The following is a 22,971-nucleotide window of genomic DNA, read 5'->3' as shown; positions in this document are numbered from 1 at the left end:
TGAATTTCAGCTCTGTCTTCAACACCATTATCCTGGCCCTCCTGCAGGACAAGCTCTCCCAGCTGAGTGTGCCTGACTCCACCTACAGGTGGATCACAGACTTCCTGTCCAACAGGAGTAAGCACGTGAGGCTGGAGAAACATGTCTCTGACTCCCAGACCATCAGCACCGGTTCCCCCCAAGGCTGCATTCTTTCCCCTCTGCTCTTCTCCCTGTACACCAACAGCTGTACCTCCAGTCACCAGTTCGTCAAGCTCTTGAAGTTTACGGATGACACCACCCTTATTGGGCTCATCTCTGATGGGGATGAGTCTGCCTACCGGTGGGAGATTGACCATCTGGTGACCTGGTGCAATCAGAACAACCTAGAACTCAACTCTCTAAAGTGGAGATGGTTATGGATTACAGGAAGAACCCAGCCCCACCCACTCCCATCACCCTGTGTAACTCCCCTGTCGACACTGTTGAGTCTTTCCGCTTCCTGGGCACCATCATTACCCACGACCTCAAGTGAGAGATGAACATTAGCTTCCTCACCAAGAAAGCCCAGCAGTGGATGTACTGAATAGAGAAGGTGACTGGCTGCAATCTACCTTCCCTCCAGGACCTGTGTACCTCCATGACCCTGAGGCGAGCAGGAGAGATTGAAGCCTCCCACCCTGGACACAAACTGTTTCAGTCACTCCCCTGCAGTTTCTTTCCGTCTGCAGCCGGCCTCATCAACAAGGCCCAGGACCCCCACTGACACTGACTCATTATACCCCCCTCCCCCCATTATAGTACATTGCACACACTGTAATTTAGATAACATATCGTCATATTGTACATATTCTTTATTTTATTATTATTTTCCTATATTTTTTTTTTAGATGAGCAAAAATGGCCTGCATTGCAGAGTTCCAAGACGAAACCACTGCTCAGCAAAAAGAACATTAAGCCTCTTCTCATTTTGGCCAGAAATCATCTTGATGATCCCCAAGACTTTTGGGAAAATACTCTGTGGACTGACGAGACAAAAGTTGAACTTTTTGGAAGGTGTGTGTCCGATTACATCTGGCGTAAAAGTAACACCGCATTTCAGAAAAAGAACATCATACCAACAGTAAAATATGGTGGTGGTACTGTGATGGTCTGGGGCTGTTTTTTTGCCCAGTCTCTTTCCTATTGTGGAGTCATGAACAATGACCTTAACTGAGGCAAGTGAGGCTTGCAGTTCTTTGGATGTTGTTGTGGGGTCTCTGAATGGCTGAAGAAGAACAAAATGAAGACTTTGGAGTGGCCTAGTCAAAGTCCTGACCTGAATCCTATTGAGATGCTGTGGTATGACCTTAAAAAGGCAGTTCATGCTCAAAAACCCTCCAATGTGGATGAATTACAACAATTATGCAGAGATGAGTGGGCCAAAATTCCTCCACAGCGCTGTAAAACACTCATTGCAAGTTATCGCAAACGCTTGATTGCAGTTGTTGCTGCTAAGGGTGGCTCAACCAGTTATTAGGTTTAGGGGGCAACTACTTTTTCACACAGGGCCATGTAGGTTTGGTTTGTTGGTTTTCCCTTAATAATAACAACCTTCATTTAAAAACTGCATTTTGTGTTTACTTGTGTTATCTTTGATTAATATTTAAATTTGTTTGATGATCGGAAATATTTAAGTGTGACAAACATGCAAAAAAAAAAGAAATCAGGAAGGGGGCAAACACTTTTTCACACCACTGTATGTATGTAAATAAATTACCTTGTAATATGTTACAGGATAAGGCTGGTATTATTCTATATTTTGCTTATTGTCAACAAATCCCATGAAATCACCATCTTTCAATACTTTCTGTCCGACTTACCATGTGTGTCTCTCAGCCCCAAGCCCACTGGTTCCTACTGAAGATAGAAATCTTTAAAAATGGCTCACAAATACATAGTTTCTTTTTAGAAAAGGCTCAGTAATTTTCTAAAAAAAGCTGTTTTTTAGTCAAATAGGGTGAATTAATACACAAACCATCAAAACTGGCGGGAAACAGCAAACAAAGACAGGAAGTAAAACTACAAGATACAAGAGGGAAGGAGAGTCTTTCCAAGTCAAACAGGAAATAATGTACATAAACCCCAAACCATGACAATATCAGGCTTTGGATACACACACAATACAATACTTGTTAGTAGATCTGTGCATGAGATTTATTGACCAGAAGAAAAATACAGAATATCACCAGACTTAATATTTGCCAAAACCAGCAATTACAAAATCTTGGTAGTTTTCATCAATCTGTAACATTGAATGATTACATCTTTATTTAACACTCATGCAGAAGCTTTCATTAATGCTCTTATATCATCCAGACTATACAACTGAAATGTTTTCTCGCACTTTCCAAACTACAGGTGTACTGTGCTTAATTTAAATTGAATTCTCAATGAATATAATTTTAATATACAGTTCAAAATGGCAAACCTTTAAATGAGGTCTGTACAGTCTACTAAACAAACTTTGGCTGCATATGCCATCAAAAACCCTACAGTTGCTTATCTTATATTACAAAAACTTTAATGTTATTTCACTTCACATGTACAGTGACCCAGTTTCTCCACATGGATCAGTGAAATTACTTTTACACCAAACCCCATTGTCATTTTCATGTTTCAACAGATCTAAATTTCCTATCATAACTACTGCTGTAGCTTTTAAAGGTGCTGATGAGTGTCCTCCTCCTCTGACTGGGGACGTTTGACTTTTCTTTGCTGATAAATTGCAGCTGCTATTTGCTCCCTCTCTGTGGGAAGAAACTATGAATTCACTTCATTAAAATTCCACTGGGGAAGATGACACCTTTTATTTAAGGTCTCCCATTCTCTCTCTCTCCCTCTCTCTCTTTCTCTCTCTGCTCTTTTTCTTTTCTACACTGGGGAGATTGATTTGAATTTTAATTTGCCAGCACAATGTCACAGCGTCTGTTTGTGAAATGAGGTCAAAGAGCCCAAGTTGTTTTACAGGATCAATACAAGGGAATGTAATGTGATAAAAGAAAAAAATGCTGGCCCTTGCCAATACTCAGAGGCCCTCCAATACAGTCTTCCTATAGAAATATTAGCAAAGATATCACATTGATATAACCACAGTCTTTACTTTATATGACTCTTCTGTCAATGGAAAGCCTAATGTCAAACTCCATATTTTATTCAGTAACTATGAGGGCAACCTGTCTGAATGACTGAACCAAAGAGAGAGAAAGTACAGAGGAGGGTTTCAGGGAATAAAGTGTGCTCCTGCCACCTTCAAATCCAGCAGTAGAGGCTCAACCTGTAGGATGTGTCTGTTGTGAGTTGCTGATTGAAACAGACATGCTAAGCTTCAGAGAGCATCTGGCGGATCCACTTGAGGCATGAGGCTTTCAACTCCCAGTTAACCGATGGTAATTCACACACAATCACATACATTTGTGATAGTCAGTGTGCAATACTCGATGGCTTTGTCTCACATTAAATCTGACCCCAGATTACTCTTTTCAGAATCAGAATCAGAATCAGAAATACTTTATTGATCCCCGTAGGGAAACTCTTTGTAGCTCGTCTTTACGTCAGTGCACACAGGAGAAAGTACTAGAAAAAAATAAACACTATAAAACAGGTCAGAAATAAATTAAGTATCCTGTCGGTATAAGATAAACTAAGTGTCAAGTACCAAGTGGGTTTACTGGTTGGTGATGAAAGTACAGTCTAAAATACAATGTAACTCCTTATGTAATAAATAATATTAATAAGCGGAGGTGCATGTACTGTCGAAGAGTAATTGAGGTATATAGTATCAGTAGCAATAAATAAGAAAAAACTAACAAGGGGAAAACTAATATTGCACGGAAGTATTACACAGAATATTGCACAATTATTATTAATTATGGCGGAGATGTAATGCTCAATGTCCAGTTTAGTGACCTAGGGTCAAACGGACTAACCCTTAGAGGGAGGAGTTAAATAGTTTGATGGCCACAGGCAGGAATGACTTCCTGTGGCGCTCTATGGTGCTTTTTGGGGGGATGAGTCTTCCGCTGAAGGTGCTCCTTTGCTTGACCAGCACGTCATGGAGCGGGTGGGAGACACTGTCCAAGATGGCATGTAGTTTGGCCAGCATCCTCCTCTCTGACACCACTGCCAGAGAGTCCAGCTCCACCCCCACAATGTCACTGGCCTTGCGGATCAGTTTATTGAGTCTGTTGGCGTCCGCTACCTTTAGCCTGCTGCCCCAGCATGCAACAGCATACAGGACAGCACTGGCCACCACAGACTCAAAGAACATCTTCAGCATCGCCCGGCAGATGTTGAAGGACCTCAGCCTCCTCAGAAAATAGAGGCGGCTCTGGCCCTTCCTATAAACAGCCTGAGTGTTCTTGGTCCAGTCCAGTTTGTTGTCTAAGTGTACTCCCAGGTACTTCTAGTCCTCCACAATGTCCACACTGACCCCCTGGATGGAAACCTGGGTCACTGGTGCCTTGGCCCTCCGTAGATCTACAACCAGCTCCTTTGACTTTGTCGCATTGAGCTGCAGATGGTTCTGCTCGCACCATGAAACAAAGTTACCCACCACAGCCCTGTACTCCGTCTCATCACCACCGCTGATACATCCCACTACAGCAGAGTCATCAGAAAACTTCTGAAGGTGGCAGGACTCTGTGTGGTAGCTGAAGTCTGTGGTGTAGATGGTGAAGAGGAAGGGAGAGAGGACGGTCCCCTGAGGGGCCCCAGTATTGCTGACCACGCTGTCTGACACACAGTGCTGCAGGCGCACGTGCTGTGGTCTGCCAGTCAGGTAGTCCACAATCCAGGACACAAGGGGGGCATCCACCTGCATCGCTGCCAGCTTCTCCCCCAGCAGGGCAGGCCGGATGGTGTTGAAAGCACTGGAGAAGTCAAAAAACATGATCCTCACCGTGCTTGCCGGCCTGTCCAGGTGGGTGTGGATGCGGTTAAGCAGGTAGATGATGGCGTCCTCAACTCCCAGCCAGGGCTGGTAGGCGAACTGAAGGGGGTCCAGGAGGGGTCTGACCATGGGCTGCAGCTGTTCCAGCACCAGTCTCTCCAGGGTCTTCATTATGTGGGAGGTCAGTGCCACCGGTCTGTAGTCTTTGGAGCCACTGGGGCGTGGCGTCTTCGGCACAGGAACGAGGCAAGATGTCTTCCACAGAATGGGGACCCTTTGAAGACTCAGGCTCAGGTTGAAGACATGCTGAAGGACTCCACAAAGCTGGGGGGCACAGGCTTTTAGCACCCCGGGGCTAACGCCATCGGGGCCTGCAGCCTTGTTTGAGTGGAGCCTCATCAGCTGTCCTCTCACCTGGTCAGCAGTCAGGCACACAGCAGAAGTTACAGGTGGGGGAGGGGGGGAGTCGTCGGTCTGGAGAGGGCCGTTAGCCTGATGGGGAGGGGGGAGCAGAGTACTCAGAGGAGCTTGAGGGCCGACAGCAGCTGAGTTAGAGGGGGATGAGCAGGAGCCGGTGTGTCGAATCTGTTAAAGAACAGATTCAGTTCGTTGGCCCTGTCCAAGCTGCCTTCAACTCCTCTGCTGCCAGTCGGTCTGAAGCCAGTGATGGTCTTCATGCCGCTCCAGACCTCCCTCATATTGTTCTGCTGGAGTTTCCGCTCCAGCTTCCTCCTGTACTTCTCCTTGGCTTCCCTGATTTTCACCTTCAGGTCAGCCTGGATTGCCCTCACCTCCTCCCTATTACCATCCGTAAAGGCCCTCCTCTTGGCATTCAGAATGTCCTTGATGTCCTTTGTTACCCGCGGTTTGTTATTTGGATAACAATGGACCATCTTGGTTGGGACATTGCAGTCCACACAGAAGTTAATGTAGCCAGTGATGCACTCAGTTAGCCCGTCAATGTCCTCTCCATGAGGCTCACAGAGTGCATCCCAGTTTGTCACCTCAAAACATTCCCGCAGTGTCTCATAGGCCTCCCCTGACCATCTCCTCACTGTCCTTGTGGTCACAGGCTGCCTTTTAACCAGAGGCACATAGCAGGATTTGAGGTGAACCAGGTTGTGGTCTGACCTACCCAGAGGGGGGAGGGGGGAAGAGCTGTATGCATCCTTAACGTTAGCATACATCAGGTCCAGTGTCCTCTCCTCTCTAGTAGGACAGCTCACATACTGAGTGAAATTAGTCAGTGTTGTTGAAACACTGACATGGTTGAAGTCACCCGAGATTAAAATGAGTGCACTCGGGTGTTGAGTCTGGAGTTGTGCTATGGCGGTGTGAATGGCGTTGCACGCCGATGCCGGGTTAGCAGAGGGGGGGATGTAAACAGCCACAACAATGGCATGTGAAAATTCACGTGGCAGATAATATGGCCGGAGTCCCACAGCTAACAGTTCAATGTCCGGGGTACAGATACTCTGCTTGATGGTAATGTGACCAGGGTTACACCATCTGTTGTTAACTAGAACAGCAAGCCCGCCGCCTTTCCGCTTACCGCTCCCGGTGTGATCCCTGTCGGCCCGAACAGTCTGAAAGCAGTTGATGGAAACGTTATGGTCCGGGATATCCTGGTGTAGCCATGTCTCAGAGAAGCACATCAAGCTACACTCACGGAACTCCATCTGACTCCGGGCTAACGCTGTTAGCTCGTCCATTTTATTCGCCAGCGATCTCACGTTGCCCATGACGAGAGAAGGCAGACATGGCTTAAATCTCTTATTCTTAAGTCTCTTTTGTCTGCACCCCTCTCTCTTCCCTCGCTGCTTCGTTCCACCTCTGCATCCTCGGTGTGTCCTCCTCCAGATCTCAGTGGGGACATCGGTAGTCCTGGGCGCCATGCCGCTCGGCTTCAGCGCGATCAGCTGTTCCCTGGTGTAAACAATGCGGCCAAACAGCTGATCTGCAGCAGTGCCCTGACCGAGTAGCAGAAGAAGTTCCACGGCGAAAAAAAGTACAAAAACACTTTCTACTCTCATTTTCGCAAAGAGCGTAGTTTAAATTACACTTACACACAAGTTACTCAAGTTTGGAAGAAAAAAGGAAAGTTAAAAGTTGGAAAAAGTAAGACGACAAGACGGAGCTACGGCAACAGGCAGCATGCGGGCTGGCGCATGCGCACATCATGTTGTCTCTATGCTGTCACAATATGAAGTTGTTGACAGGTTGTAATTACAAGGTACTCCACATTGTGTACTTCTATCAAGTAGGACTAGACTTTTTTTGTTTCTATTAAAAACACAAATTAGCATACACTGTTTTTGTGGAGCAGTCTGCAATCGCTGTCAATTATGTTTTTTGTAAGAAATGTCTTCATGTACAAGAAGTAATATCTGTACAGCCACATGGTTAATCTGTAGAACAATTTGTCCCACTTGGTGCTGCAAAATACAGAAGTTCCTGAAAAGCAAAATATGGCTGCCTCACATCAACCAAAATCCTTTGTTAAAGATTGTATGAAGATTATTAAACCCAAATATGATGGTATTGGGATTTACAATGGATAAAGGGACACCAAAATGTAAGGTGCAATTCATTAATTAATCATAAATAATAACTTTAATGAATAAAGTCCTCGGGGGTACCATCCTTAAACAAGGGAAAAGGATAGCTAATTAATTGATTCAGTCTCATAAAATACACTAAACTATTAATTTGGAACCCCCGATAAATAATTCAATTATTAACTATAACCAAAATTACCATTAATAGTTAGTAGGTTGAAGGATTTGGATTTTCAACATAGAAGAGGTTGGCAAATGATTCACTCTTGTGCAACATTAAAGAAACCAGCATAATTATACACAAGCATTTATTAAAAGATAATAAAAGCAAAAACACACAATATGAAGTATAACTCTAAATGCCCTAAGCTAAAGAACAAAAGAGAGAGAGAGAGAGAGAGAGAGAGAGAGAGAGAGTGTGTGTGTGTGTGTGTGTTCCAAAGTGGCTGCTTGAGTCCAAAATGGCGTCAAACTAAATAAATCTAATTCAAAATGGCAGCTGAGCAGCGGCCACTTGGTTAGACAAAGAAAGGGAATTCAAAATGGCGGCTGGGCCATGTTTGAAGAGTGTTTGAAGACTGTTAAACGGCCAAATTGAAGTGTACATGTGAACTGTGTAGGATAAACGTTGCCAGGTTAGAAAAGAGGATAGTTGCATGCAAGACCCTCTGTCTGTGTGAAACATCACTAACATCAACTTAGCATATGGCTACCACAGTAACCTAACAGTGAAACACCTCACAACAATAAACTCAATGAACCAAATAAATACACATCCATTCACAAAAGTAACACAGCCCTGAACTTAGCCAAGTACACTGTTAAGCTATGTGAAGCTATGTAATGTTACCAGTCCGTGAATGAAAGAAGGTTGCTTTGAAGTCCTTCTTGTTAGCAGGCCATGTAGATGAGCCAGGTGGGGAAGAATTTTGGATCCAATTGAAGAAAAATCCTTGATGTTCAGTCCGTTGGTGCAGATGGAGGAACTGGTCCCTCCATCTGTTGTTCTCCTAAAGGTTAGTTCTTAAAGTTAGCTGGCAGACTATGTGTAGTAGCCGTTGGCACTAACTGTTGCAGAAATCTTACACAGGCATAGCTGCTGTAAGAGAGAGTTTGGTTCTGCTATGTGTCTTGTGTCTGCTCAAGTAGGCCACACTGGCGGACAGCTGCTGCTGAGCAGCAGTGCTGTAGATGAAGCCAGAAGGAAAAGAGAGAGAACAATGGCCGCTGACCCTTTTATTGACCTGGTGACATCATGGGTCACAGGTCAGCCTGTCCATGGTGGAGTTCACACCTATGTTCCGTGCCGAGCCCCAGTGGATGCACAGTCACTCGTCGGCGGAGGTGGTGAGAAGGCTCCGGTGAGTTCGACTCCATGCCAACCGGAGCACTGAACTGTAGCCTGTAAGGACAGACATGGTGCAAAGCGCCTGCCTCTTCTGCCTTCACATCGGGACCTCCCGCTGGCCAACAGGTTTGACATCCTGGATACGCAGGACTTTCCTCCACTGGAAGGATGCTCCCTTTTTCCAGCGGTCAAGTCTTCCTCCTCCTCTTGCCGCAAGTTACTGAAAGAGGCCGTGATCAGGAGAAGCTCTGGGGGTCTCATTCATCCAGAGACGGCAGAGAACACCTCTGCTAAGGAGGACGCCGCTCCCTCGCCGCAGCAGTCCCCGGCCACAACTATCCCAGTGACGGCTGATGAAACTTGGCGGTCTCCACGATCATGATCACTGACTCTGCCTCCTCACATCCCCCCAACTACGCTGATCGTTGGAGATTCCATAGTGAGGAATATCCGCTTCGTTAATGCGGTCACACGCTGCTTTCCCGGAGCTACGACCCCCCACTCCCGACGACTATCACGAAAATCATAGTCCATGTCGGCACCAATAACACCGCCCATCAGCAATCAGAGCTGATGAAAGCAGACTTCATCTGCCTCTTTGACCTGCTCAACAGCAACGGAAAGCATGCTTTCATTTCGGGTCCAATTCCTACACTGGGTCGGGGAATTGGCCATTTTAGCAGGATACTCAGCCTTCATACCTGGCTCCAGTGTGTCTGCAGCACCCATGACATTGGTTTTATTCACAACTTTAACTTATTCTGGGATCGTTCTTCCTTGTTTGCACAAGATGGTCTTCACCCAAACTAGTCAGGTAGTCGCATGCTGGCGGCTAATCTGCAGCTCATAGTGCTGCTATCTGGAGCCCGGATCCCTCTAGTGCTACTTTTAACATTCCTGTGGTAATTTTGGATAGGTCCTTAATGTGAAACAGACACAGCCAACACAGCAATAATAATAACTTAATAAAGATCTGGGCCAGAACCCTACCTTCACTCTCAACCTCAAATCTGAACCAGCACAGACTTTTTAAGATGGCTCTTCTCAATGTAAGATCCCTCTCAAACAAAACGTTTATTTTAAATGATTTTATCTCTTCTACTGATTTAGATTTGTTGTTTTTAACTGAATCCTGGTTACGTCCTGGTGATCACAGTCGGCTGGCTGACTTGTGCCCTCCTGATTATGACTGCTTTAGCCACCCTAGGGATTGTGGTCGAGCTTGCAATGATTTTTCTTCCTTTGAAGTGCTCATGTTTAAACTTGGCGGCCCCCTCCTGGTCATATTTACTATTATTTATCGCCCCCCCTAAACCAGCTGGCTCCTTCTTGTTGGAACTCCCTGAGTTTTTATCCAGTCTTGTGTTAAATTATGATAGAATACTTCTTTGTGGTGATTTTAATATTCATGTTGATGACTCCTCTAATGCCCTTGCTGCTGATTTTTTAAATATCACTAACTCTTTTAACTTTCAACAACATGTGTCTGTCCAAACTCAGTCCCGTGGCCACACCTTAGACCTAGTCTTTAGTCTGGGCCTGCAAAACCCATCTGTGGAAATCAGGGACATGTTGTATCTGATCACCTATGCATTGTTTTTAACTGTGAATTAGAGGCTGCTAGTACTGTCTTATCCCGCTCTAAGTACACACACGTCCTTAATGAGCATAGTGCCTCAAATTTCTGTACACTGTTCAATTCTCCTAGCAGTGTGTTTCTCGATTCCTCCAACACCAACAATTTGGTTGATTATTTTAACTACCTGTGTTCTTCAACCTTAGATCTCATAGCTCCTCTGAAAAATAGACCAAACTCAAAGACTAGAAAACAGCCATGGTTAAATGACAGTATTCGAAACTGTAAAAAGAAATGCAGAAGAGCAGAACGCAGATGGAAGAAATCAGGTCTCCAGGTCCACTTTGTGGCTATGAAAGAGTTATTACTCTTTTATAATGGGATGGTGAAAGATGCACGAACATGCCATTTCTCTGCACTTATTTCTGCCCATCAGCACAACCCCAGATTCCTATTTAAGACTGTGGATCAGTTAGTTAACCCAGCCTCTCCTTGTGCCCCTGCTGATTGTGATGCTGATTATGAAAAGTTTCTTTTGCACTTTGCTGGAAAGGTGGAGTTAATAAGATCTGATATCACCACCAATCCTGTCTTTTTAGTTGTGGATCACCCGCTCAGGGATTCTTTGAGCAATTTTTCTGCTGCTTGAACTTGCAGACATCATGTTGCTTATGAGAGTGTCCTCCAGCCCTCTGGACAAAATCCCAACTAGGTTTTTATTGGAAGTTATGGATTGTATTGTGTCCCTTTTACAAATTATTTTTAACAACTCGCTGTCTACTGGCTGCGTCCCAGATTACTTTAAAACAGCTTGTGTCCAGCCAGTCCTAAAAAAACCTGGGCTTGATCCCACCCTCCTGGATAACTATCGCCCAATCTCCAAATTGCCTTTTATCTCAAAGATTCTCGAAAAAACCTGTATCCAAGCAGCTTCTTGCTGCTGGGGAAACAATAATACCTTTGAAAAGTTCCAATCTGACTTTCATCAACACCACAGTACTGAGACAGCCCTTCTCAAAGTCACCAATGACCTTTGAATGAATGCAGACGCAGGCATGTGTTCAATTCTTGTATTGCTGGACTTAAGTGCTGCCTTTGACACAATTGATCATGGCATTCTTTTAGATAGACTGAGGCATATCTGGCACTGCACTAGACTGGTTCTCATCTTATCTGTCCAATAGGAAATTCTGTGTCAGCATTATAACTTCATGTCATCCTTTTCCCATATCAAGTACGGTGTGCCTCAAGGTTCAATTCTGGGACCAATACTGTTCTCCCCATGCATGCTTCCTTTGGGCGATGTAATCCGCAGACATGGTATTTCTTTTCATTGTTATGTGGATGACACACAGTTGTACCTCCCTGTCAAGCCCACTGACCTTAGTATGCTGAGTTCTCTGCAGGACTGCCTGTCTGACATAAAAAATTGGATGTCGATAAATTTTCTTCAGCTCAACTCAAATAAAACTGAAATCCTTGTTATTGGGCCCCAACACATCACTAAACAAATACTGCCATCTACTGGTAACTTGTCACAACATATCAAGCCTGTTGCGAGAAATCTTGGTGTCCTGTTTGATAACAATTTATGTTTAGCAACATCACTAAGCTTGTCCAATCATGTTTTTATCACGTCAGAAACATTGCAAAAATCTGATCTATTCTAAATCTTAGTGATACAGAAACTGTTGTACATGCTTTTATCTCCTCACGCCTTGATTATTGTAACAGCCTGTTCACTTGTCTTAATCAAAAAACTTTGACATGGCTGCTGACTGTACAAAACTCTGCTAGGCTATTAACCAGGACCAAGAAGTACGACCACTTTGTTTTAGGATTGATTTTAAGAACGTATTGATTACTCTTAAGGCTCTTCATGGCCTGGCTCCAGACTATATTTTAGACCTTGTAATCCCTTATGAACCTTCACGTAGTTTGTGATCTTCGGGCAGGGGTCTCCTGTCTGTTCCTGAGTCCAGGTTGAAAACTAAGGGGGACAAAGCTTTTGCTATCAGGGCCCAGAGGCTCTGGAACAACTTGCCTGAAGAAATTAGGTTGTCTTTTTTTCAGCACACACACTGAACGGACAGCTAGCGGACTGTGAGGAGATATTTGATGAATTTGACAAAAAGATGTGTATTGGATTACAATAGCGTACACCACCTTTAAACCCATAGTGTCTTTTTAAAGAAGCCTTTTATGAATTTCCTCCAAGATATATACTAGATAAAGTGAAATTGCCTATTTGAGATCATTTCTAGAAGCTACATTGTATTAGTATTTCTAGCAAGAAGCTGGGGGATTTCCCAGTCTTTTCAATAGTCGTTTTGGTTCCACTATCTAGTGGCAACTAGAGGAACACTGACACTGGCTTCAGCATTCACTTCTGGTGGTTGCTGCTTGGTGGTTACATTGTTTTTTTAAAGCGTACAAAACCATAAAGGACAGGGTGAAAAAAATAAATGAGATGAAAGGGATGATGAGATGAAATTAAACCAGGATTCACTAAAGAGAAAACAGGGTAAAATAAAACTAAACACACTCATAAAATGCTAACACTTTTAGGAAACATTAAACTAATTTTCTTGCACCTCGCTTCCATTTCCCCCAGTCTCCACGCTACTTTATATGTATTCCAGGTGCTGTTTTGATGGGAAAACTTGATTACCTAGTTGGTGAGATGAAGAAAAGTTTTCATCTTCAGTTCTTAGCTGAAGTACATCTTTCTCAGCTTGGATTGCAATCACTGAGTGATTGTCTGACTGTAATGATGTGAATACTAAGCACCAGCCTATGCTTTTCATCGTTGTTAACCACACTAGAGACTGACCTGGACAGAGATTTCCTGGGGGCTGCTGTTTGCTCTTCACAAACAATAAACAGGACCCAAAGTCCTATTTAAGTCCTGCTAGCAGGACTGCGATCTTCATTATACCCCACAATACAGAAGTGTTGGACAGAACGAACTACATACTGATGATTTTGCTATTCATTAAGTCTTACCAGTACAGTTAAAAATGCAACGTGTGTCTTGAAGCTGGTGCCACATGAAAGACCATGGGGTTCACTTGGGAGCATGTGCTCAGTCACTTCCAAGGCAATCTGTCTGTTGAAATATCTTGTGTACAAAACCTTTAAAACATGCAGGTTGAACAAGAGTAAAATACACTGAATGCCCAGAATGGAAAACATTCATGCTCTGGGTAACATAATTGTGCTTAATGTGTAATTTTCACATCTCATTTGATTTAGATATTTCTTGCATAGAGTTTGAAATTGACATACTGTCAATTACATACTGTGTACTCCCAGGTACTTGTACTCCACTACAATGTCCACACTGACCCCCTGGATGGAAACTGGGGTCACTGGTGCCTTGGCCCGTCATAGATCTACAACAAGCTCCTTAGACTCTGTTGCATTGAGCTGCCAGTCAGGTAGTCAACAATCCAGGACACAAGGGGGGCATCCACCTGCATCGCTGCCAACTTCTCACCCAGCAGGGCTGGACGGATGGTGTTGAAAGAACTGGAGAAGTCAAAAAACATGATCCTCACCGTGCTTGCCGGCTTGTCCAAAATCAAAACTCTGGAAAAACATTGGCATTAGCCAAGACGCACTTTGATTGACGTCAGATGGCACACGAATTGTATTACTGTCCTGTGAGTAAAAATGTATACTAACAGGTCGGAGGTGTCAAAACATTTATATATCCTTCTTACCTGTAATAGTAAATATTACAATGTATTTCCCATAGTCATGAATAAGAGTACGGTCTAGACCAATAGATACAGATATATATTTCTATAGGAAAAGTGCACTGAGATAACGTATGAATTGGTGCTATATAAATAAAATTGAATTGAATTGAACCCAGACTACAAAAGTTGTTGTGTGGTATTTGCCCCTGGTGTAATGGATTTGATTTACCATATACAGACTGCAGACATTACATTAAGCAAGCAAGATACTGTAAGGATTGTAAGACACACGCCTGCTCTGTACTGTGTTCCCTTTAACTTACACCCTGGAGAAAAAGTTGACCCCCCTGATTATCATTTCATAATTCCCACTCTGGGTCTAATTCTGCGTTGTGCTTAATGGACAAGAAACACACTTTCTGGGATTATCTTAGCACTTTGTTGTAAGGCACCACAAATGGCATCAGTATAACTTACCTGCAATTGTTGAGAAACAAGGCATTCACAGGGTCTCTCTTGCGTAAATGCTCTCTGTGCCTTCCCATTTATAACTGGAGACATACAGTATATTAACATCTAATAAGCATCGGTATAGTTGAGTTTCCTATTAATCAGTCCATAATCCTTCCCAAAGTCATCTGTTCAAACTCTTTCTCATCCAATTCCTGACCTTCAACTGGCCAATTATTTGTTCCCCTCTTCCTCCACTAATCCAACCATGCACTTTTGCATACATTCATCTCTTAATCTATGCACCTGTCTTCCCAGAGTTCTCTCTGCTGGTACTGGTATCATGAAGAGTTAACACTATTCCCTTTGAATGCCACTCAGCCCTTCCTGGTGTAGCAGCCACTGAAGATTATTATGGCCCTCATTAAAAGATGATGTAAGACCACTGGAAGGCCAACGTCTGAGTTCTCTCTCTATATATTACTCTTGCCTTCTCACACACTCACTTACACTTTTACACCCTTGCATCCTTCTTTATATGCTTGCTATAATATTTAACCAGAATATGATATTGGCATGTGGACATTGTTGTATTTTCATTATGTCTAAGATGACTGTGATGGTAATTTAATAGCTAAGATGATATATTGCAAGTTTGTACTGATATTTTCAGACATTAGCACCATGCTCGGTGTCAGGTTGTGCTGCATTCCAAACACTGCTAATTGAGCTGACTCATAATACAAAATAAGCATTCAGGACAAAGGAAAGTGTTAGCTGCTGACCTTGGCAGTGATCTCAGGGGTTGCCCTGGCTGCTCTCCAAAAGTGGATCTAATCAGTCACAGTCTTAACAGGCTAAAAAAAATTAAAACGTTTGTGTTTATTCAATATTTGTTGTTCATATGTGACACCTAGACAATACTAGGTTTGTTGATTTGATTCAGCAGTTTATGTATTGTTAGTGTCTCAATAAAAATAAAGGGAAATTATTATTATGAGGAACTCGGAGCTCAGCTTTGCACATATTTCCATTGATCTTCTGATTATTTAATTCATTTGAGTAATAAATCACTGACTGTTGATAAAAATGTTGATAAACTTCTCTGTCACCTTCCATTCATCATACAATCATACATGACAATAACATTGCTTATCACGGCTATGCAGACAGGGACTGCCTATTGATCGAATGGCCCATTATTCCGAAAACAAACGCCCATTGCTACGAAAATACACACTCTCCCTGCAGTTGGGTTAGGGTTGGGGTTAGATGATTGATTTTGTTGGAACAGCCAAGACGACAAAAAGACTGTAGGCTATTAAGACTGCTCCGACTGAGTTTTTGATCAGCCTACATCTAACGACTTGGGCACACACCAATAGAGATAAAACTCTCATGATTTTATTTCGACATTAGAATGTTGACTGCAACAGTAAAATCGCTTGAAATGTCATTTGGTGTAAGGCCAGAAAGAACCCCTGCCGAATCAGCACCATGAACAGGGCCGGCAGTCACTGAATTAACAACTGCAGAGAGAGTGTGTATTTTCAGAGCAATGGGCCTTTGGAGAAATGGGCGTTTGTTTTCGCAATAACGGGATGTTGGACAAATGGGCTTTCGGCCCCATGGGACATATTTCTATTGGGGTTTCAGAATTATGGGCTGTCAGGGAAAAATTGCATGGCACCATGCAGACGACACTCAGATTTACTTAGCTCTTTCACCAAGTGACTATGGTCCCTAGACTCACTCAATCAATGCTTAGAGCAAATAAATAGCAGGGTGCACTTAAATTTCCTTCAATTAAATAAAGACAAGACATAAATAATTGTATTTGGCAACAAGGTAAAAGTTATTGCTCAGCTTGACTCCATAGCTATAAAGACGAAAACCCAAGTTAGATATCTTGGTGTTTTAATAGACTCAGATCTGAGCTTCAGCAGCCATATCAAGGCAATAACTAAATCAGCATTTTATCATCTCAAACAAATTTTTATTATTTATTTATTTTTGTTAAAGTTGTAACCCGCTGTACAGTGTACAATATTCAAATGTTAATTCAAATTTGAAAATGAAAATGCAAGATAAATAGTGAAACCTGACTTTCCATTTATGCAAGCAATATTTAAGTGAAAATGAAAATGAAAATTTCTAACAATTTGAAAATGAAAATGAAAACTGCATTTGACATTTCATTTATCATTTTCAAATGTAATAAGCTAAACAGCGTCCCCAGTCTTTGCATTTACATTTACATATCACCACGCTCTTTTGGGGTCAACATGAAAATGCAAACTGTCAGTGTTCTCATCAAGGCAGGTCTTCAGTTAGGACGCCACTTGCTTGAACATCTGCTGCTTTGCTCATGTGCATAGTCTACTTGTGGCAGAAAGGCGAGAAGGTGGCCGGGCCTCACTTATAACTGTACAAAAACACAACTTTATAACTGTATTCACTGATTTTGGTGAAACTAGCAATATGGGGCACTGAATTTGATGAATTTAGTGTTTATCAGACCACAAATGAGACAAGAATTAGGTCCGAAAAATGATTGTTTTTGTACAGTAATCTGTGAGGCTCGGCCCCCAGAAATGCTGTGGCGTCTCACAACTTTTATAACTTCATTCACTGATTTTGGTGAAACTGGATGATGATGAATATGATGATGCTAATGATGATGATAACACTTTGTCAGATCGAGTCTGAAATATTTCTTGCATCACAGCAGCTCCATCCAGAGATCATAATTTACGGGGAAAATATTTTCTGGTTTTCCCTCTGATGTCTGCCTCAACTCTCTGTGTTTTACGGAGTTTCCTGGTGGACAGATGGCTTTACTTGTTGCTAAGTAACCGCTAACTGCTGCTTAACTAGTTAGCAGTCCTATAAGCTGACTCTGCCTGGAGGGGGAGCTCAGAGCACCGGCCGAGTGATGTTTACACAGCTAGTACAGGGGCTTTGGACTGCCGAGAGGAGGAGGTTTTCAGGGCCGAGGTGGAATACAGTACTGAGGTGATTTACAGTGGCTCCGACCCAGACTCTGACTCTGGGGACGATGAAGACATGGTGGGTTCAGGCAGGGACAGGAGGGGCAGTAAAACCTAGCAAGAAAAGCACCTTGATAATGTTACAGTGTCTTTGTCCTGTGCTAGCAGTGTAAACAACATCACTCAGCTGGCATTTCAAAACTTGTAATCTGGATCAGAATGGTCTGGATAATGAAATCTCCCTTTTCTCAGTCAAGGATCAAAATGATGTATTTTAAAACACTGGCAGGTTGGATCACAGTGATTCCAATATAACCAGATAGGGATTTCCAAATTTCGAGTCCTAGCCCCTGGATCTGAACAGAAAATAAAATGGACCATTTCACAAAAGAAGCAAGTGGAAGCACAACTTTCACGTCCAAATGTAAGTATACCTTTGAATAATAATATGTAGCATTTGTAAGATTATACGAATGTCAACCAACATGTCATGCTAGTCAGCTACTTGAATTGTCACCTACTTAAAATGAGGGCGTAACAAAAGTTAATTAAGGTTAGGTCATCAGAATCAGAAATACTTTATTGATCCCCGAGGGGAAACTCTTTTGTTATAGCAGCTCACTATCACAGTGCACACAGGAATAGAAGTACTAAGCAAAAAATATAATACACTATAATACAGGTCAGAAAATAAATGAAGTACCAAGTGTGTATAAGTATAAAATAAGTGTGAAGTATAAACTGGGTTTACCAGTTGATGATAATAATAATACAGTATAAGGTAATAGTGCATGAACTGCCAAGTGTAGCTTATTAAGATTATAATGAGACAGAGGATATTGCACAGCAGTAATAGGTAGTTTAATGACTTAGGGTCATATAGACTAACACATAGAGGGAGGAGTTAAAGAGTTTGATGGCCACAGGCAGGAATGACTTCCTGTGGCGCTCTGTGGAGCTTTTTGGGGGGATGAATCTTCTGCTGAAAGTACTCCTTTGTTTGACCAGCACGTCATGGAGTGGGTGGGAGACACCGTCCAAGATGGCATGCAGTTTGGAGAGCATCCTCCTCTCTGACACCACCGCCAGAGAGTCCAGCTCCACCCCCACAATGTCACTGGCCTTACAAATCAGTTTATTGAGTCCGTTAGCGTCCGCTACCCTCAACCTGCTGCCCCAGCATGCAACAGCATACAGGATAGCACTGGCCACATCAGACTCATAAAACATCTTCAGCATTGTCTGGTAGATGTTGAAGGACCTCAGCCTCCTCAGAAAATAGAGGTGGCTCTGGCCCTTCCTATACAGAGCTTGAGTGTTCTTAGCCCAGTCCAGTTTATTGTCCATATGTACTCCCAGGTACTTGTAATCCTCTACAATCTCCACCCTGACCCCCTGGATGGAAACCGGGGTCACTGGTGCCTTGGCCTTTCGTAGGTCTACAACGAGCTCCTTAAACTTTGTTGCATTGAGCTGCAGATGGTTCTGCTCACACCATGAGACAAAGTTCCCCACCACAGCCCTGTGCTCAGTGAGACGACGAGACAGAGCTACAGCAACAGGCAGCATGCACGTTGGCGCATGCGCACTATATGCTAACAGGAGCTAACTTGGCTCCGTTGACTTCTGTGTTAAGTAACTAGCGGCCCAGCGAGCTAGCTGGCATTGTTGCTTTATGTGGCGGTCTATGGTTCAACTTTTAAAAGGGAATTAATTGGCAGTTTGAAACAAACACCAGCCTGTTCATGGCATTTGAATCTATGATTTAGCTGCACTGAAGCTAACATTATGTGCCTACTGACACGCAAACGTTATTTAAGTAGGCTACATGTGTACAGACTGCTACAATACTTTGGAAACATGACGTTACATAGTACGAATTATGTGGTTCATTTAGAAGTGCACTTTGTTGAGTTTTGGGAGGCTACAGTGTTGTTGATGATATGTCAGGTTCAAGATACCTAGAACATTTAAATCATATACAAGGAAAGAAAGACAAAGGCATTAACTTAAGTTTTACTCGAGGAGAGTAAGCATAGATGCATTCAGTTACATCTCCTACTCACTCTGAAGTGCATCCATGCAGCCTCCTCTTTTTTATTCAGTTTAGGAGATTCCCTGTTACATAGTTTTCTAAGGGGTGGGGGAAGTATATACTGCTACAATAAGAAAAGAAACAAAGTGGTGTTGTCAGGTCTATCTCGTGAGAGCGGCCTTGGGGCCAGCCACAACTCATGAGACCATCTGGTGCGGTGTCAGCCTGCCCTGTCGGTCATAGGATGGCAGGGTGCATTCCTGTTATTCTCACAGACACAAGTTTAATAACACACATATACCCACAGCATTGCTGTGTACTTTAAAGGCTACTAAGAACAAAACATAAATGGGATAACTTATGTACATTTTTATTCTAACAGATATCATGCTTTTTCATACATAAAAACAATTATATTTCTGTTGCTACTGACAATGTCATAAAGATAACCTAACCTCATACCCTCTCACCTTCTACTTCCAGAGTACAATCACTCCCACGATCCCCACTTAGCAATAAGTACAACCATAGAATACAAACCATCACTGGTAAACTGGATCCTGACAGCAGGGTAACATTATACTGAAATGAGCATGTAAATGCATTTTATTGCCAAATTTAAGGCATTTGTAAGCATACAGCCAATACTTGGGTGATAGTTGTTGGATTGATACCCCATGAGGTAGGCTTACAACACACTGATTTTCAAATACATTTAACTGTTAACCAAAGATTAAAGGTAGGATTGGATTACCAAATCTGAATCCAAATCTTTAGGATCAGAAATATTTGGATCTGCTTTGAAATACCCAATATTCAGATCAGATCCGAATTTAATCCAATCCAACCAATATAATCTTGTGAGATTATTATCCTGATCCAGATTACAAGACAAAACCAAGTGCTCAAGTGTCTAGCAGCAGCCACTGAGAGCAAACACTTAGAAGTAAACTCAATGGACGCCAAAACGAAAGATGGGATTTTGTTTTTTGTGAGGGTGAACAAGTCAGGCAGCAAGCACAGGCATGATGTTGGGCAGGCGGGGAGGGTATGGAAAATAAGAGTAAATTTAGGAAAACAGCTAGTAGTTTAGGAGATAGCTACCACTAATCTAAGAACAGATCTTTATTTTGTGAATCTGACAGTACCATGGGAGGGTGCAATAGAAACAGCATATTTAGAGGAAAAAGCTTATAGAGTTGGCAGCAGAGGACCTGGTTGTTGAAAACCTGACATCTGTCCAGTTGAGGTTAGCTGTAGGGGTTTTGTAAGCAGATCAGTTTTGCCCCTGTTAACTGAACTGGGTATAAGAGGGCCGTGCTTAAAGCAGGAAGTGAAAAACAGGGCAAACACTACTGCCTAGGAATGTAATGTTAGTTTGAAAGAAGAAGAATGTGTTGTTTCTTCTTTTTAAAGTCACATAGTCTCAGTGTGTGGTTAACAAAGAGAGAAAAAGAGAGAGAGAGAGAGAGAGAGAGAGAGAGAGAGAGAGAGAGAGAGAGAATGAGAGAGAGAAGGAGGTTGACCTTCTCAACTGGACTTTATCTCACCTCCAGAGTAATCACGAGGATAAAACGGTCAGGTCATTTAAAGGCAGCAGTATTACAGATTTAGGCATGAATGTGTCATGGTTTTGGGTTTGTGTTCTGTTATTTCCTGTTTTATTTTGAAATAGCCTCCTTCCCTCAAGTGTCTTTTAGTTTTGCTTCCTGTCTTTGATTGTTATCACCTGTGTCTCGTTGTCTTCCTAACCTAAGTGTATTTAGTCTGTGTCCTTCCTTTGTATTGTGTCAGATTGTCGGTGTATCTTTGTCACGCACCCTGGTTTCTGAAGTCTTTGTGTACTTTGCCAGGTCACCGTTGGACTGGTGTTTCTGTTGCCTGCCAAACTCAGTGTAAGCCTTCATTGTTAATAGAAATATTGTTCTGCACCAGCTCTACCTGCTAGTCTGCATTTGGGTTCTATTCCATTGAATACTCCTGCTTTCCTGGATGACACACCATAACAGAATGAAGTGATGAAAAATTTCACTTGTTTTCATGCTGCATTCTGTCAACAGGTTGACAGGCACTGCCATCAACAGGCATCATTTGGATGGATGGATATTTGACAAGCTGCCCTGCATCGACCTATCAAAATGTACTGAATTGAAAAAATATTGTCATGGTACAGCGTACCATTCCGTGTGTGTGTTGGTGGGGAGCGGCCTCCAAGGAACCTCCAATCAGGAACTGACACACCTGCTGTTACCCACCTGCTCTCCATCCACTAATCAACACCTGGCAGTATGTCTACCCGGCTCTTCTCTCCAGTCTTCACCAGATCATCCGAGTCTCTTGCTTGTTGTTCTGAACCTCTGACTAACTTTCTGAATTCCTGTATCCAGGCTCACCTCTACCGATACCGGTCTCCAACCCTTCACCGGCTCCCCCAGCATCCGATTACCATGGATTCTCTGCCACTTCGCCTGCTCTCACCAGTCACTCGCCAGCCAACCGTCATCGCCTAGTTCCCTGGTTCCCGGTGTTTCCCTCTATACACCTGGTGTCTATCCATATTCACAATAAACTGAAACGAATTACTCTATCCCTCTCTGTGTCTGTTGTGGTTTTGGGTCCAGATTCTGTCTACTACAACATAGAATTAAATTTTTACATTGATCTACAATACCACAAATAAAAACAATTCAGATTATTAGTGCAAGAATTATTTTTCTTTTTTTAAATTTTAAACTGTCACCCTCAATTTAACAGTCTAGAAAGACTTTGTGCCTTGAGAATGTTGCTGAGACCTAAATAATTCTTAAAGAACATATTAAATGAAGGTATGTCTACTACAAATGTGTATTATCATGCAAGGATTATACCCACTTTATAGATTGCAGGAATGTCCTCATAATACTGTAGCTTATAGTTTTGTCGTAGTTCTCGGCTCCAGGCAAAGTAAGGAGGGGCCCCTAAAAAAAAAAAAATCTTGCCCTGTTTTCTAGAGTCAGGCCTGGTTTTATTTAAAAAAAAAAAAAAGTGACAATGTATCATGAATCTATCGACCACCCTAAACTGTATTTATCGTCTTTTTGATTAAAACACATAGTGATAGACTTACTGGAATATGTTTTTCCAGATCAAATGCAATGTTTTAAACATTTCTAATGGTGTTCACTAAATTGAACAAAATAAATACACTAATTTATTTTAAAGACTGAGTCTTTTCACATCTCATAACTATTCAAAGTTATAATGAATTGAATGTGTTCATTGCTTCTTCTGTTTTGTGCAGTATATTCTATCAATGTTAATGTTTCTTGAAGGGCCAGTTCACACAAATTACAAAAATATTTTCTTACTTACCTTTACTGGTGTCTAACCGTGCAGATAGTTTTGGTTTGATTTGCCCAGTT

At 42.6% G+C, this 22,971-nt stretch overlaps 1 protein-coding gene across 1 annotated transcript; it reads left to right on the top strand.

Moving 5' to 3' along the window:
- The first annotated feature begins 391 nt into the window (after positions 1-391).
- On the top strand, positions 392-22,119 carry LOC122867066. The gene is made up of 5 exons (XM_044177438.1): positions 392-510; positions 20,054-20,141; positions 21,365-21,465; positions 21,631-21,856; positions 21,958-22,119. The coding sequence occupies exons 1-5, from the start codon at positions 392-394 to the stop codon at positions 22,078-22,080; spliced, it is 657 nt and encodes a 218-aa protein (XP_044033373.1). The 3' UTR covers positions 22,081-22,119.
- Positions 22,120-22,971: the final 852 nt, after the last annotated feature.

Source organism: Siniperca chuatsi, linkage group LG19 (assembly GCF_020085105.1).
Source record: "Siniperca chuatsi isolate FFG_IHB_CAS linkage group LG19, ASM2008510v1, whole genome shotgun sequence".
Classification (NCBI taxonomy): Eukaryota; Metazoa; Chordata; class Actinopteri; order Centrarchiformes; family Sinipercidae; genus Siniperca; species Siniperca chuatsi.
This window is presented reverse-complemented; position numbering and strand designations above follow the sequence as displayed.